The following is a 14,178-nucleotide window of genomic DNA, read 5'->3' on the forward strand; positions in this document are numbered from 1 at the left end:
GCTCCCAACTCACTCCTTTTTCTGTAAACTACTTTAAGAGGGCTGGGTATATCTTAAAATTTGCTGTGCGAAACCTAATTTTATTCAATAGGTACCATCATCCAAAAAATGAAGTTATACAACATTAGAGAGACCGAAAACATTGGCTCAAGATCCTCAAATAGCCATGACTCTATGCCTTTAATGGAGCTACACTGAAGTAAACAATAGCTTGAAGATCCAAACCACTTTTTTTAGGCTTGTTTATATGGGGGAGAGAGGAGATTCTGGGACAAGACATGATTTGAATCTTAATAAACTTAGACTAGAAAAAACTCCTATGGGAGCACACCCTACAATGGCTGGGGGAGATGGTCAGTCTTTTCCCTGATGTAGTTTGTGTCATTCCAGAACTGCTGTGTCTGCACAGGAGAGGTTTTTTGACGTTAGCATAGATGTTTAATTATACCAGTACAATTTTATCAGTATGACTAAAATAAATCCTCCTTCAAGACAAGCCTTCAGGTTTAGCCACGAAATTTACTGGAGGGAAAGAAATATTCACAATCCCCAGGGGTAATGGTGGCTCAGCTTATTCCATGCTCCCCAAACTAGGAAAAAAAATAAACAGAGTAACAGCTGAAAACAACTTCTTCTGCAGTGGGGTATACTTTTGCCTACTGCCTGATGAAATCATACCCAGTTCACTACCAGCAGAAGGTCTGACATAAAGCAGACTCTCTAGGGAAAGAAGAGAGGAAGTTGAACAGAGAAAAATGGTAATTTGAAGTTGGTGCCAAACCAACAAAGAAAAAGGAGATTTTTGTTTCCCTTACTACTAATAAAACATAGTAGACTAAAATTGATCCCCAGACTAATAAGGTAGAGGAAAAACAAAAACCTATATATGACAAAACAATAAAAAAGTAATGAAGAGATTTATGGAATTACATAAAAACCTTGGAATGATGTTAAAATTGTCAGGTCACGTTACTGTTTTCAACTCAAAATGGTTAAAAAAAACCAGGGAGCAATAAAAATTAGAGCATGGAGGAAAGACAGCATAGGGCTAAAGAGGATGGAGAGAAGTGAGAGGAAGAAAACAAAGCCAGAGTGAATATTTAGGGGGGGGAAGAGAACAAAAAAGCCTGAACACAGAGCCCTCAAGTCAAGGTTGTCAATGTAAAAAAGAAAAAAGAGAACAAATCCCAACAAAGTGGTGGTACTATCAAAGGATAACAGGCAGCACTCGATAAGAAATGCCTCTGTAGATACCTGGCAAAGTGTAGTCATCCTCAAAGAAGAAAATATGACTATTCCTAAGAAACTAAATAAGGGACATCCCCGATCCCTTCCTGTGCAATGCTTTGGTCTCCTAAGGGGCTTGTCTAAGGGCTTCCCAGCATGGGGAGAGAGGGTTTAATCAGCATCTGCATCCAGAAGCTCCTAGCAGAGGGACATGAGAAGGGGACAGAGCCATGGATGCTTCAGCCTGTGCTTGGCTTGCAGACAACAGGCACACACAACAGGCAGTTTCTTCTCTGCATCCCCCTCCACACCCCAGTGTGGGATATGTGGGAAAGGGAAATCCCTATTGCTTGATGCTTCTCAAGGCACATGACAAATAATCACAAGCTGGTTTGGGATTTCTTTGGGCTGCCAGAAAGAAGAGTAAACTGGCAGGAGGGAGCCACCTGGAGAGGCAGTAACTTGACTCCACTGTGAAATGTTGTATGACCAAGGAGGGTAGGAGGAGCTCCTGAGTTGAACATTAAAGTTCATCTGATTCAAAGTCTGCCAAGAAAGGGAAGGACACACACACACATTGGGAGTAATGATGCATTTTCCTCCCACTATGTAGAGTGAGGGGAAACAACTCAGGAAATTCATTTAAAAATTACCATGTGTGGCACGGGGAACACCAGTTCATAATCAGATAGATAGTGAGTGAAGTCAGAGACCATTAATAGTTACTGAACATTACATATTGCATGTATCCACTTCAGGTTTGCATCAATACTTCTGGGTTCTGTAGGAAATTCTAATGAAAGCATTTGATATGCACAGCAAAATCTACAATGCTGCTGGTTTCCCATACTTTCTAGTAGGATTGGCATACTGAAAAAATGCCTCAGATTTTTCAATCTTTTAAAAGGCTTCCTTCTACTTCTTTCCAAATGGTGGAAACGGGGGGTGAAATCACAAGGTGGACTTTACAGCCTGTTAAGAAGTTTAACAAATACAGGCTCCAGTAGATAGTGAAGATGGTAGAGCAAGGTGAAATTAAGTCTAGGAAACTAGTTTTTGCAAATCAGAATATTTCCTCCCCCTTCCTTGAATGAAGATGATGCAGTCTGGTATGCAGGTGCTCATCACAAAGGTATAACATGATAAGAAGAGGCAATCTGTTTAACAGCCTCATTCCAAGTCCTTTAAAATGATAATTTTAAGCATTAATTAGCTAAGAAGCAGGCAGTAGAGATCAAAGATCACCTGTGTTGTATATTAGCTGTAAAACACTCCTTGGACAGCATGTTTTCAAAAGAAATTTCACTTTTCAAATAATCCTAACCTGGAGCTCACAAGGACTGTGCTTTAAGAGCTAAATGATGCATTACCACTGGGCAAGGAAACAAAGGAAGGAAGAAACACTTCCACAGGAGCAAACGAAGGTGAAACCTTCTCCCAGCCAAGGCTGCTACCTGAACACACAGAAGCATACCAAGATTTCATCAGGTTTGTCAAAGGCTAAGATATGGTATGAGGGCCTGCTCTCTGCTTCCACTGTCAATCCTAGGAACTGACACAGCTCTGGTCACTCTCGCAGACCCTTCCTGTGCCCAGCCAACACTGTCTCAGTGGAGTCATACCAACCAGGAGATTTTCCTCTGCACAAACAGCAATTCGCAGAAGCTACAATCACAGCGGTTTCCACGCACCGTAAATACAGAAACAAGCATCAGGAACACAGTGCAGGTGATGGGCAATGTCCTTTGCTGCTCTGCCAAGGGCATATAAAATCTTGTCTGTCTCACAGGGTTGGATTTCACACTCTTTCCAGAGGTGTAAAAGATTACATCAGGTCTCTGACTTACATTGGCTTAAACAGCTGCAGTAGAGTCCTGGAGCAGTCTTCGATGGAGGAAACAAATGGGGAAAAAGCCCAGCAGTGAGCACATGCCTGCGGCTCAGCCACTCCAGGGCAACATCCGGAGCCTCAGGGTGCGAGAGCTTGGCATGCAGAAGAAGTTACCACTTGCACCAAACGTTTTCATCCAAATGGCTTTGCCTGCACTGAGGGCTGGGACTGCGACATTTTCATGGGCCTTTGAGTCTCTGTCTGTGAACACATAGAACACAACTGTCCCTGGACCTCACTGGGACAGCAAGGGGCTACGGTAACAAATCAAGAGCCATCACAGATGATGCAAGCTCAAGTTGCACAGTTCTCATGGGAGGTCACAGTCCACACATTAGATTTGTCTATGGCTAGAGCTGTTCATTAACGAATTCCTTCAACATTACTAGTAACTAAGCATCAATTTGCAATGTTCCAGAGACCTAAGCACATTTGAAACATGCCAGAATTAAACTAGTCAAATAATTTACCATAAATTTTGCCAATAAACTGCAGCCCACAGGTCTGCATATGCAGAATGTAAAATACTCCATAATGACCAGGCAGCCCACAGAAATTATCACAACTGTAACAGTAACACTAAACTCCAATTCTCAAAACAGTGTGGTATGCCACCTTTTGGGTAAATCTTTAGGCATCAGTCCCATAGAAGGCTATCTTTTTAAGACAATTAGCTCTAGAGAAGAGGAGAAACTGATGATGATATACCCATAACTAACTCACAGGACTGGTTCCAGCAGCTTGATTTAACCATTGGAGCTAACTATAACCAATACCTAATTACGGTTAAATGTAGGGATTCAGATGGAGATATGGGATTGCACTGTGACTTCTGCCCTGGAACTTCTGCCAGGACTATTGTTGGGATTCAGCTCTTTTTTAAAAGACAACTTGAAAAAAAATAGAGTACTACTAACAAATTTTAAAAGTTATAATTAAAAAAGAAAAAAAAAGCAAGGAGGGGTCTGAAAGTTTAATTTAAGAACACTAAGATTCTCCTGTTGTTCTGTCCATTTTTGAGGTAGTATTTTCCATTTCAGAGAGAATGGCTAACGCATTTCACAGAGGAGCAACGAAACTGCCTACATGTACAGAGAGGGTGGGGAAGGAAAAAAAATATTTTCCTCTCCATTAAATTCTTCCAGATACAATAGAACCAGGTGTTTATGTGTGCCAACAGTAGTAAAAATATTTTTAAGGCACAAATGCAATTGATTCTTTTATGGCCCTGATTCAGCAAGGTAGACAGACTTCTGCCTAACTTGAAGCATGTTGACTTCAATTCCATTGACTTCAATGGAATTACTCATGTGCTGGAAGTTTGGCACACGTTTAACAATTCTGCAGTACTGTATCTACAATTTGCAGGTATTTAAAGGAAGAAAGAGATAATTAACTCACAACAGCAATTCTGGGGGGTGATCAACAATCTTGTAGAGTCAAAGGACCTTATCACAACACATAAAGGAGAAAACAGTGAGAAGAAAATAAATCTTGATAAAACAGATCTTGATGGAATATGAAAGACTTGACACTGGCAAAAAAATCTATCACTCTTTAAGGAGAAAAAAATCCAGGCAAGTGAGACTACCAAAACTCCCTATCAGGTTACACATGAAACAGAGATTATTAAGACCTATAGATCAGCAACAGGACGCTTGTTTTTCCCTATCCTTGCCCAGCTATGATTTTCTCTAGCTGAAATATGAAAAATAAATTCTTTAAAATATCAAACTAAAGGAAGGACCACAAGAGAGGTAATAAGTCCATTAGACCCCCTAGTAATAAAGAGGAAATAAAACAGGATAAGATTGTTTCATAAAAATAAGGTTTTTTTTTTACATGAGCCTTCAGAAACAAAGATGAGAATACTTGTCCTGGGATTACTTTTTCCACAGAAAGCAGAATAAGGCTAGAAATAGAGAGGTTAAAAAAACCTTTGTGAAATTAAAATAGCAATTAAGCTACTGCTTCTTCAGTTAAATTAGCCACATGATGAAGACACAGGTCATTCCCTGCAGGAGGAGATCCTGCTTTATTCACCTTAGGTTTGTCCCAAGGTGTTTGATGAGGGCAGAAGGAAAGAAAAGGCTTTGAAAAAGTTCCATAAGCCTAAATCCCAGAAGCACACGTCTCTCTTCCATCCCCAAAAGGGGAAAGCTCCAAACCCTCAAAGTGACTAACCAGTGTGCCTCAGCTCTGATGCAGAGGCCAGAAGCAGCAGCAAGAAAAGACTGTTTCTTGTTCACAACTGTTTGGTTATGGACTCATCTGCAGAAATGATAACTAGTACCATCTGTGGCGGCATTTTTTAGGGAGAGGAGAAGTCAAGCCAGAACAAAGTCTGGCTGCATAGACTTCTGAAAAGCTGTCAGCTGCCTGTATACTTTACAATCACAACTCACCCCGCACACATTTCAAGTCAGTGACTGGCTCCATGATCTATCCTAATCCTTTAAACCACCCAATCGTTTAAGTAACCAGGCTTCATCTTGGTTTCAATAATAACTTATTAGGAAATCATTTAAGGAATATTAGGAAGTCTTTAAGGAAAATGAAAAAAAAAAACCTAAACCAAAACCAACCAACCAACCAAACAAACAAAAAACAAAAACAAAAAAAAACCCCAACAAACCAAAACAAACAAACAAACAAAAACACAAAAAAAACCCCAACAAACCATCACCCACAGATCAGACACTGAGTAATCCTACAGACACCTTTAAGAAAAATTGCCTATCCTATTTTAAGCTGCTTTCTGTGTAATACATAAAAATGTGCTGAAGTAACTCATTGCAAAAGAAGATAAGTCTTTATACGGAAATGGAGTTCCATTCACATCCACGTTTTCACAAGATGCTTGAGGAATGCATGCACCTTGACCTGCTTCCTGTGGTGCTGTGCTGACTCTGGTATGCTTATGCTGGAGCCCAGCAGAGGCTCAGCATGGGTAGATGCAGTTTGCTGATGGTGATTTTATTGGGATTGAGAACGGTTTACAACTGTATCTTGTCAGAAATGTTCTCATTAATTCCTCCCCACATTAAGAAAATGCAGATTTCGATCTTGTTGCCTCCCTTTCCCAGTTCACAGCCTGACAACCCTGAACTCCAACCTCCCAGTTGTCTTCTGCGTTCTAGAGGTGGTTTAATCCAAACTCCATTCTCTTGCTACTTCTAGACCCATCTCTTCATCTATGCCTTGCTTGTTTTTGCCCTTTTTAGAGCTTCTACTATATACATCTTCAGACTTCTCACAGCAGGTTGAAGTTGAGTGTTAAAGTGAAGGAAGAGTAAGAATAGGGTTTGACCTGCTGCAAGCTGTTTCCGATGCAATACAACATGAAGAAAGAGTGTCATCCTACAAATTACACTGAATTTTAATCTGTTCTCACTCTGATTATACACAGTGAGGTCTGTGTTATGAACTCTTACATTCTTCCCCACATCCAAATAACTGAAGGCAGAATTAAGTTCATTCATCCCAAAGCAACCCCCTGCCTACTTGGTGCTGTATCATATTTTCTACCTTCACCGGTAGTATGTCGTTGGGCCAAGAATATATTACTTATTTTGGCAGATTTCTTTAACTCCAAATCAACCATACATGCTTACAGTGCTGCACAGTCACCATGATGCAATTGCAGTAGAGTGGCCAAACACATAAATGTCTATATAAAGTAAAATTAACTCACTGTCTCTATACCTCTGCTCACATTGTAGCAGTTGCTTTTCTGATTCCACAAAATAACCTCTTTATTTCTCCTCTTCAACTCAGAAGCTTTGTTTCTCTGTCTGTTCTTACCACTTTTTTTCGATCAGTAGCCATAACCTACAATTGAAATGGAACAATTGGATATGGCGCAGGTGAAAATAAAGTATCAAAACACCAATATTTATCTAGAAGTGATGTAAGTCACTAATTTCCACAGAAAATAGGACTACTCTCCTGCAAAACTCTTACACGAAAAGGAGAATATTCAAGGCAAATCTTAATAGGCATCAGTACATTGTTTTCCAAATAGGATATTTTTCAATTTTACTTTGTTATGAAGAAATAGCACATATATTTGAGAGGTACCTTTTTATAGAAGGTATTCTGAACTATAGCTAAACCAAAGACTACAACTCCGTTGAAGGATCTCTTCAAAAGTCATATCAGTAGTGGGATTCCCTGTTGAATAGAAATGCTCCATCTCCGAGCTGTTTGTTTCTGCCTTGGCCTCCATCTTGGGCCACCTCTGTATGAAAACACAGTTTTCACAGCACACACTCACAACTGATGACTATTTGCATTGTCTCTCTCTATAAAATACCAATACCATCACCTCTCCTTTGGATTCACACACGGGAGCAAAGGGAATAAAAAGCTTTTGTGACCTACAAAAGCCTTACTTGAAATAATTCTCTACGACTTCAGGCCTTTTGGAATGGAAGGGATATATTGTTTTGACTTGATTAAAGCTGAAAAGTTGATTTGACATCCTGTTGTCAAGGAAACCAATTCACACACAAAAGAAAACAGTTGTGATGGTATCATTCAGACTATTCAAGTGACCTTAGAAAGAAAAAAAAGGCTTCAGTTCCAAAGATTTGTATTCAACTCACTTCACCACTGTAGAAATAAAGATCATTGCTCTTTATGCTTATTGGAAAGCAGTTTTCAATCTGGGAAAAGAAAAATGCCACATCTTCTTCCATCTGCCAGATCCAATACTTTCCCGGGACTATAAAACATAAACACACCTACCATTTATTTGCCTATTTTAAAGGACCACAGAAAGAATCATACAGAAGACTTATGGGGAAAGAGAAGGAATTTTTTTAGTTGACAGGACTATGATAAATATCCCCTGACACATACCACACCTATTGAACAGCAGCTCATGAGCCAGGTTTTAAAACATCCTCCTTCAACTACACATAGACCTTACCTCGAACACAGCATTTGTTTGCATCCAGCTTTGTTTTCCTGGGAGATATGAAGCAGTAGCTTTTTTTTTTTTCTCTGCCAGCCTCCTAGGTCCCTCACAAATTGAGTTTTCCACGCATGCAATAAATGAAGTATACCTGTGCTCAATCTGCTCACGCTTCCTGCCTACAGAATCCCAAGAGGCAGAGCTGTCCTGGCCGACCACTATCACCATCATCCAGCTTTGCAGTCCATGCAAGTCTCACAGAGGTTTCATTCCCTAACAGCTGTGAGTAGATTGGAGAAATGAAACTTTCTATCTGCTCACACACTGTAATTATACATCTCTTTCTCCAATGACACAGCCTCTGCCTGGCTGAGTGAGCAGACAGATGACTAAATAGCAACTTGTCTCAAATTCAGCTTAGGAAAAAAACAGGTATGATATTAATAAGGAGGGAAATATACTGAAGAATGAATGCCAGTGTTCTTACATTATTGTCATTTAAGGGCATCACACCAAAGGTCACGGAGATAATATGCCTCAGTCATTTTCCATTTGTTACACAACATACAAATTGCCACAGCATTAATGAATATCTTTTCCCATTCCTGGCCAGCCAAGACACTGTATTATTTCCTCTTAGACAAGCACCTAATCCTTGGAATTCATTATTTCCATCACTTCTTGCAGCACTTTGTCCTTAGGGCTGAGCATAAATGCCACAAGGCGGCTGTGACTGGAGCATCAAATGCTTCGTATGCCTGAGTCTGACTTCTTTCTGCTAGAGCTTTTGTGCTGGAAGAGCATACAAAGCATGTTGGTATCTTTTACAATCAAATATGTATACACACAAACATTCATACATGCTCTCTTACAAGTGTCTTAAAGCCCTTGCAGACCACAGGGGGAAAAAAAAATTACATTTTCTGCATTTTGTGGATATTGCTTGATAGCTATATATTGAAATAATAGTTATGCTACAAATACCAAATAACCACAGCAATAGAAGCTACCACGAAATAACTGCATTTCCACTTAAAACGATGACAACTGGAAAGTAGTTCTTGGAACAGAAATGACATTCACAGTGGAAGGGATTCTATGAAGGGATATACTGCTTAAACCCTCTTTACTCCTAATAAACTGCTAAGATAGCAGAGCTGAGCTATATAGAGCGGAATGCCTCATTTCTAATCTATACTTCATTGTATTTTAAGTTGAGGAATTTTGCATAAATATAGATAGGAACAGCTGAACCAAATTCCTACTATTTCATAAACTAAATGAGGGTTTTTTTAAGATGACAAATTATTATTTCCACTGTTCACTGTAAGTATAAAGAATATGCAGATGAAAAGAGAATATTGAAGGCTGGTAGCTTTGTACAGTTCTGAAAAGGACTAAACTTTATGTGCATAATTAAAATAAGAAAGAGAAGAATGAAGTCCGACACCAAATGATGAACTAAAATAAGGCAAGAGTACTTGCTGCATGTAATCAAACCACCTCCACCTCTGTCCCCCAGGCTGAAACAGTGCACTCAGAATTTTAATGAACATCTTATCTTGGTATTTTCTCCTCTCCCACCCAACAAACTCAAACAGCAAGAGCCAGCCAGGAAAGAAGAAAGCTGATGGCACTGCTAAGCTTACCCACAAACAGGTCCATATTCCGTAATGAGTTTTGTGTGGTTTTCCCAAAAACCCTGGAGAAAAATAAAAATAACAAAGTGGTTTAGAACAGTACTTAACAGAAACTATTACTCAGTGCTGCTAACACTCACAAAGAGCTCTGAACCTCATCCAGGGGAACCATGGCATTAACTCATAGCCTCACGTTTCTCTCATTGTCCATATGTGCCATGTATAAAGTCCAGAAATTACAACTGAAAATGAAAAAAAATCCCAACCCAAAAAAATACCTGGAAAGCCATGAAACATGTTTTCATCAAGGTTTTAAACTCCAAAATCTGTTATTGTTTCATGATTTATTTTTTTTTAAACTAGTTTTTTCATTGGGGTCCTGACTCAATTTTTTTCAGATACATGAATGGATGGACAAACTGACAGAGAAATTAACAGAGAAATTAATATGTGACTTAATGCACAAAAGAGAAACACAAGGAATGTGGCGAGGTCATCTTCATTTGGTTTTAGTCACATTACATTTAGTCACCTGAGACACTCTGCAGAATAGTAAGCAGATAAATTTTAAAACACTTTTGGAATATTTACTGCATTTCATTGTCATAATTGATGCAAATTGGTAGACATTTATCTAAATAAACCTGCCACTATACTAAATTGTTAGCGTCCTAAATGGATTCAAATTGATTAATCTAAAGAAGGTGTGCAAAATACATCCCCAAAAGTGAACATAAAAAAAATCTGTTTTAATGAAACTACAGTATTTGAGAATCATGCTCCATTGTGTTTGTAACCTGTCTATGGAAAAGACAACACATTTAACTGCATTAATCTGCATTTCTTTCAATTCAAGAAAGTCTATCATGATCTATCTTCATTTCTAAGAGAAAATTTACTAACAAAATAGAATACTTATGCCTCATATTGAATCTTTCTTATTTTTTATTGCATACGGCAGGCATTAGCTCGCACAATATGATGTGCTGTAAGTACATCTACTGCTGACATAAATAAACAAGACCGTGGAACGTGTGTATGGTTCAAGAGCATTTTACCACACTAAGCACAAGAAAATCTGGTAATCAGAAGTAGTTATCTGACCTTGGGTGCTAACTTATTGCTCAAATCAGTAAAGCTCTTGCCATCACCTACAGTCCTCCTCTCACAGAACCCCTCAATTCTGTTTCATTCTTATAGTATGGTTGTGCTTTTTATTTTTTTTTAACCTTGGACTTGCAATACTTTTATTCTACAGGACAATACGTCTCCAGTTTAGAGGCAAGAACTTTAGGTTTTTCTTTAGCTACAAAAAGCACTGGATGATGTGTAAGAAAACACACTAAAGATAGAATTATGAAAGAGGTGAATTAGATGACTGCCTGAAGAGAATATGCATTGCCTGAAAAGAAAACATATTCTCACATGAAAAATTCTTTACTACTAAGCTAAGCAGAAAAGCCTCATCCATTAGCACACAGAAATGAAGGTGGACAAAGCCTTTGTAATACCACAAATACATACAGGTAACTCAAAAAGGCTTTTATCTGCAGACACCATGGGAGGGGAAAAGCTACATACACATTCACACCGACCCGCATTTTGCTATAGCGACACTTCAGCCCTTGCAGGACTTCAGCCTGCATTTGCCATGATTTCAGCATTACAAAGGTTGTCTACTGCCTTCCCCTGCTGATGCAATGGGAAATTCTGGGGCCAGATTCCCCCAGCGCTGTTGTCCAGGCGATCGTTTAAGGCTGAGTACAGCAGGCCCAGCTCATGGGTGCACTCTGACCACTCTGCCTGGGAGAGCAGCTCCGACCTGCACAAACACAGGGGACATTTGCAGCCACGCTGAGGCACCAGCGCAACACAGGGCACCGCTCGAGGTCACCGGGTACAGTCAAACAAGGGGTGCAAAGCACTGTTGTATCACAACTGTATTGGTTGCTCAGGGCAGAGGGACTTCCAGCCCTGTGAGACGATGCCAAATCAGGTCTGTTCTCCAGCCCACTTTCCTCCTAGCCTGAGCCTTCACTGAGGACACCCCACACCACAGCCTGAACCTTGCCTGCTAAACTGCGCTTTGGATTGCAAGCACGCACATAGGTATTGCACTTGCTGTACCCACCAGCTGCATTCCAGTGAGCCAGCAGGATATTAACATTTTCAAAAAGCCTAGGCTTTAAATGATTCAGTGAAAAAGCCTTCCAGAAAGCCGGCTTCTTGGAATAACTGCTCCTGGCTTACTACAGTAGAGGGGTCAGGCAGAACACATTTCAAATCAGGTCTGTTAACCAGTAACTGGTTTTTCACCTCCAGGACTCCTAAATGATTGCGCTGGCTTAAAATTAACCACACTTAATTTTTCTTCCCCAAAGTGAGAAGTACAAGCCTGCAGGGTGGGGGGAGAGAAGTTGAAAAGTACCTGGGTAGAGACTGTGAGAAAGCATCCTCAGGAATAAAAAATGCCCTCATTCTCTACACTTCAGGACACTTTCTTATGTCCTGCACCACTGCACACACATACTCACCGCTACCTGTCTCCACTGTTCACCCCCAGGGACCCCCTGCTATCCTGGCCCCCTTCACAGGTCTGGTAAGCCTTGGGCTGCCTGGGAAAGACAAGCACATGAAGAGCCCTGTGAGGTTGCAGTGCTCAGAGCATGGGAAAGGCAGAGAGTACATGTGCATGCATCCCTTACAAGCCAAGGCACACATTTCAGCTGGAGGAAGCTGGAGTCATATGAAGTGCCTGTGTCTGCTTTTGATAGCCACGAGGAAGGCCAATGAACCTGCAATGTACTCGGAACACAGTGAGGGGATCTGCCACATCCACACAGTTCTGCCAGTTCTGCAGCATCATCCCTGAACACAGCTTCCAGCAGACAGGTACCCTGAAAACATCCTCCTCCTGTGAGTCATGTTTGAAGCACAGCAAGCCTTGTAAGTGCTTTTGGTGACTTATATACACTGGCTGAGGTTGGTCTGCTTCAAGGCTCATTATTGCAAGCTTTGCAGGTTTATAATTGCAATTGCACTTGGTATATATTGTATAACTAAGCACCTGCCCATCACCAGCAGCTGTTTTACAAGAAAATGGAGGTAGAGATCACCTCTCTGGTTGAAGATCAACCAGTGGATAAATATGAGAGGAAGCAAACTCAGAAATGGTACCTTCTAACTTGTACCCAGTGGCTTTAACAGTCCTAAGTTATAACAAAGCAATATGGCTTTTAGGTAGGCAAAAACCAAGGAAAAATGGAAACAAGTATTCTGATTTTTTAAGAAAGAAGGAAACGGAAAAGCAAAACAACACACAGTATCATGAGATGATACCATGTGCATCAGGAAGAACTGTAGTGCATTAAACAGTCACTCATAACAATTAAAAGCATAGTCGCTAATGCGCTCCAAGTCCAAAAAGTCACTTAGCTTTTTCTTTGTTTGGAAGCTGCAGAATATGAATTGTTACCAACAACAATTCAGAAAAGGGTCGGGCCAGGGGGGACGTGTTGCAGGTGGCCCATACAGTGAGGTACCAGCCTGATGACAGTTCATTATCAAACGAAATAATGCAGGAGTATGAAAAGCTTCTTTCCCTCCAGAAAGCATATTTCACAGCATCTGGTATACCATGGAAACAGCAGCTCAAGTGGGGGGACTGCTGCACACCCAGAAGGCTTCTTTGTTTACATGGCTGGCAGTTGCCTCCCTGCAGGGAATTTGCATTCTTCCCTTCCTCTGAGCACGTATCATCAGCTGCATCTGTGGGTAGAACCACTCACAAGGCCAAGTCCTGCCCTCAGATACAGGTACAATCCCTACGGAAGACGAGAAGATTTGGGTCTGCCTCAGCCAGAGCAAAGTCTGGGCATTGCCAACCATCTGTCTTGAGATATCATATGCTGAAGCTTCAGCTTGAGCAGCATACATGAAAGAGCTTCAATTGCTCAAGTATCCCCTTTCCTTTTCTTAAATAGACTCTGCCACTCCAAGACAGATACTTCAGCAAATTCCTCCTCATTGCATATTCACCTTGCTAGTTCCTCACAGCAAGGAAAAAATCTGCAGCAATGTCATCTTCTCTCCTTGCTGAAAATGGGTTTAGGCACTAAGCCAAAGTTTTCAGAAAGAGGCAGTATTTCAGAGAGTAGCAATGTGTTTTGATTTTTGGGGTGTTTAACATGAGGCATGGCCAAACTATTCCTATTAGTTGCTCAATACCGGCAGATCTCCTGGCTGCAACTGGGAATTGACTCCGATTGAATGGAGGATGCTTTGAACATTTCAGCGTGTTGCAGCTGGAAAACAAATCATGTGGTTTATGAATTTAGCTATAGTCCTTAAGGGTCACCAGACAAAATGGTTTGAAGAGGGCCACAAAGCTGGGATCCAGCAGATGCAGGTTCCTGACAGTAACTCAAAATTTGGACTCCAAAAAGGGGTCCTGGAGAATGCAATGATGGTAGCCCTTGAATTTTGTAGCATACTGAATGCCA

The 14,178-nt window shown here is 40.6% G+C and overlaps 1 protein-coding gene across 6 annotated transcripts in view; it reads right to left on the bottom strand.

Annotated features, from left to right (window-relative positions):
- TBXAS1 (thromboxane A synthase 1) overlaps positions 1–14,178 on the bottom strand; it is a 263,546-nt gene that overhangs the window by 141,169 nt on the left and 108,199 nt on the right. For all 6 annotated transcript variants that reach the window (XM_032689004.1, XM_032689005.1, XM_032689007.1 and 3 more), the window contains one exon: positions 9,686–9,738. In XM_032689004.1, the coding sequence (XP_032544895.1) occupies positions 9,686–9,738 (53 nt within the window). The remainder of the gene's footprint in view (positions 1–9,685; positions 9,739–14,178) is intronic.

The sequence above is a fragment of the Chiroxiphia lanceolata genome, chromosome 5, assembly GCF_009829145.1.
Source record: "Chiroxiphia lanceolata isolate bChiLan1 chromosome 5, bChiLan1.pri, whole genome shotgun sequence".
NCBI classification, from domain to species: Eukaryota; Metazoa; Chordata; class Aves; order Passeriformes; family Pipridae; genus Chiroxiphia; species Chiroxiphia lanceolata.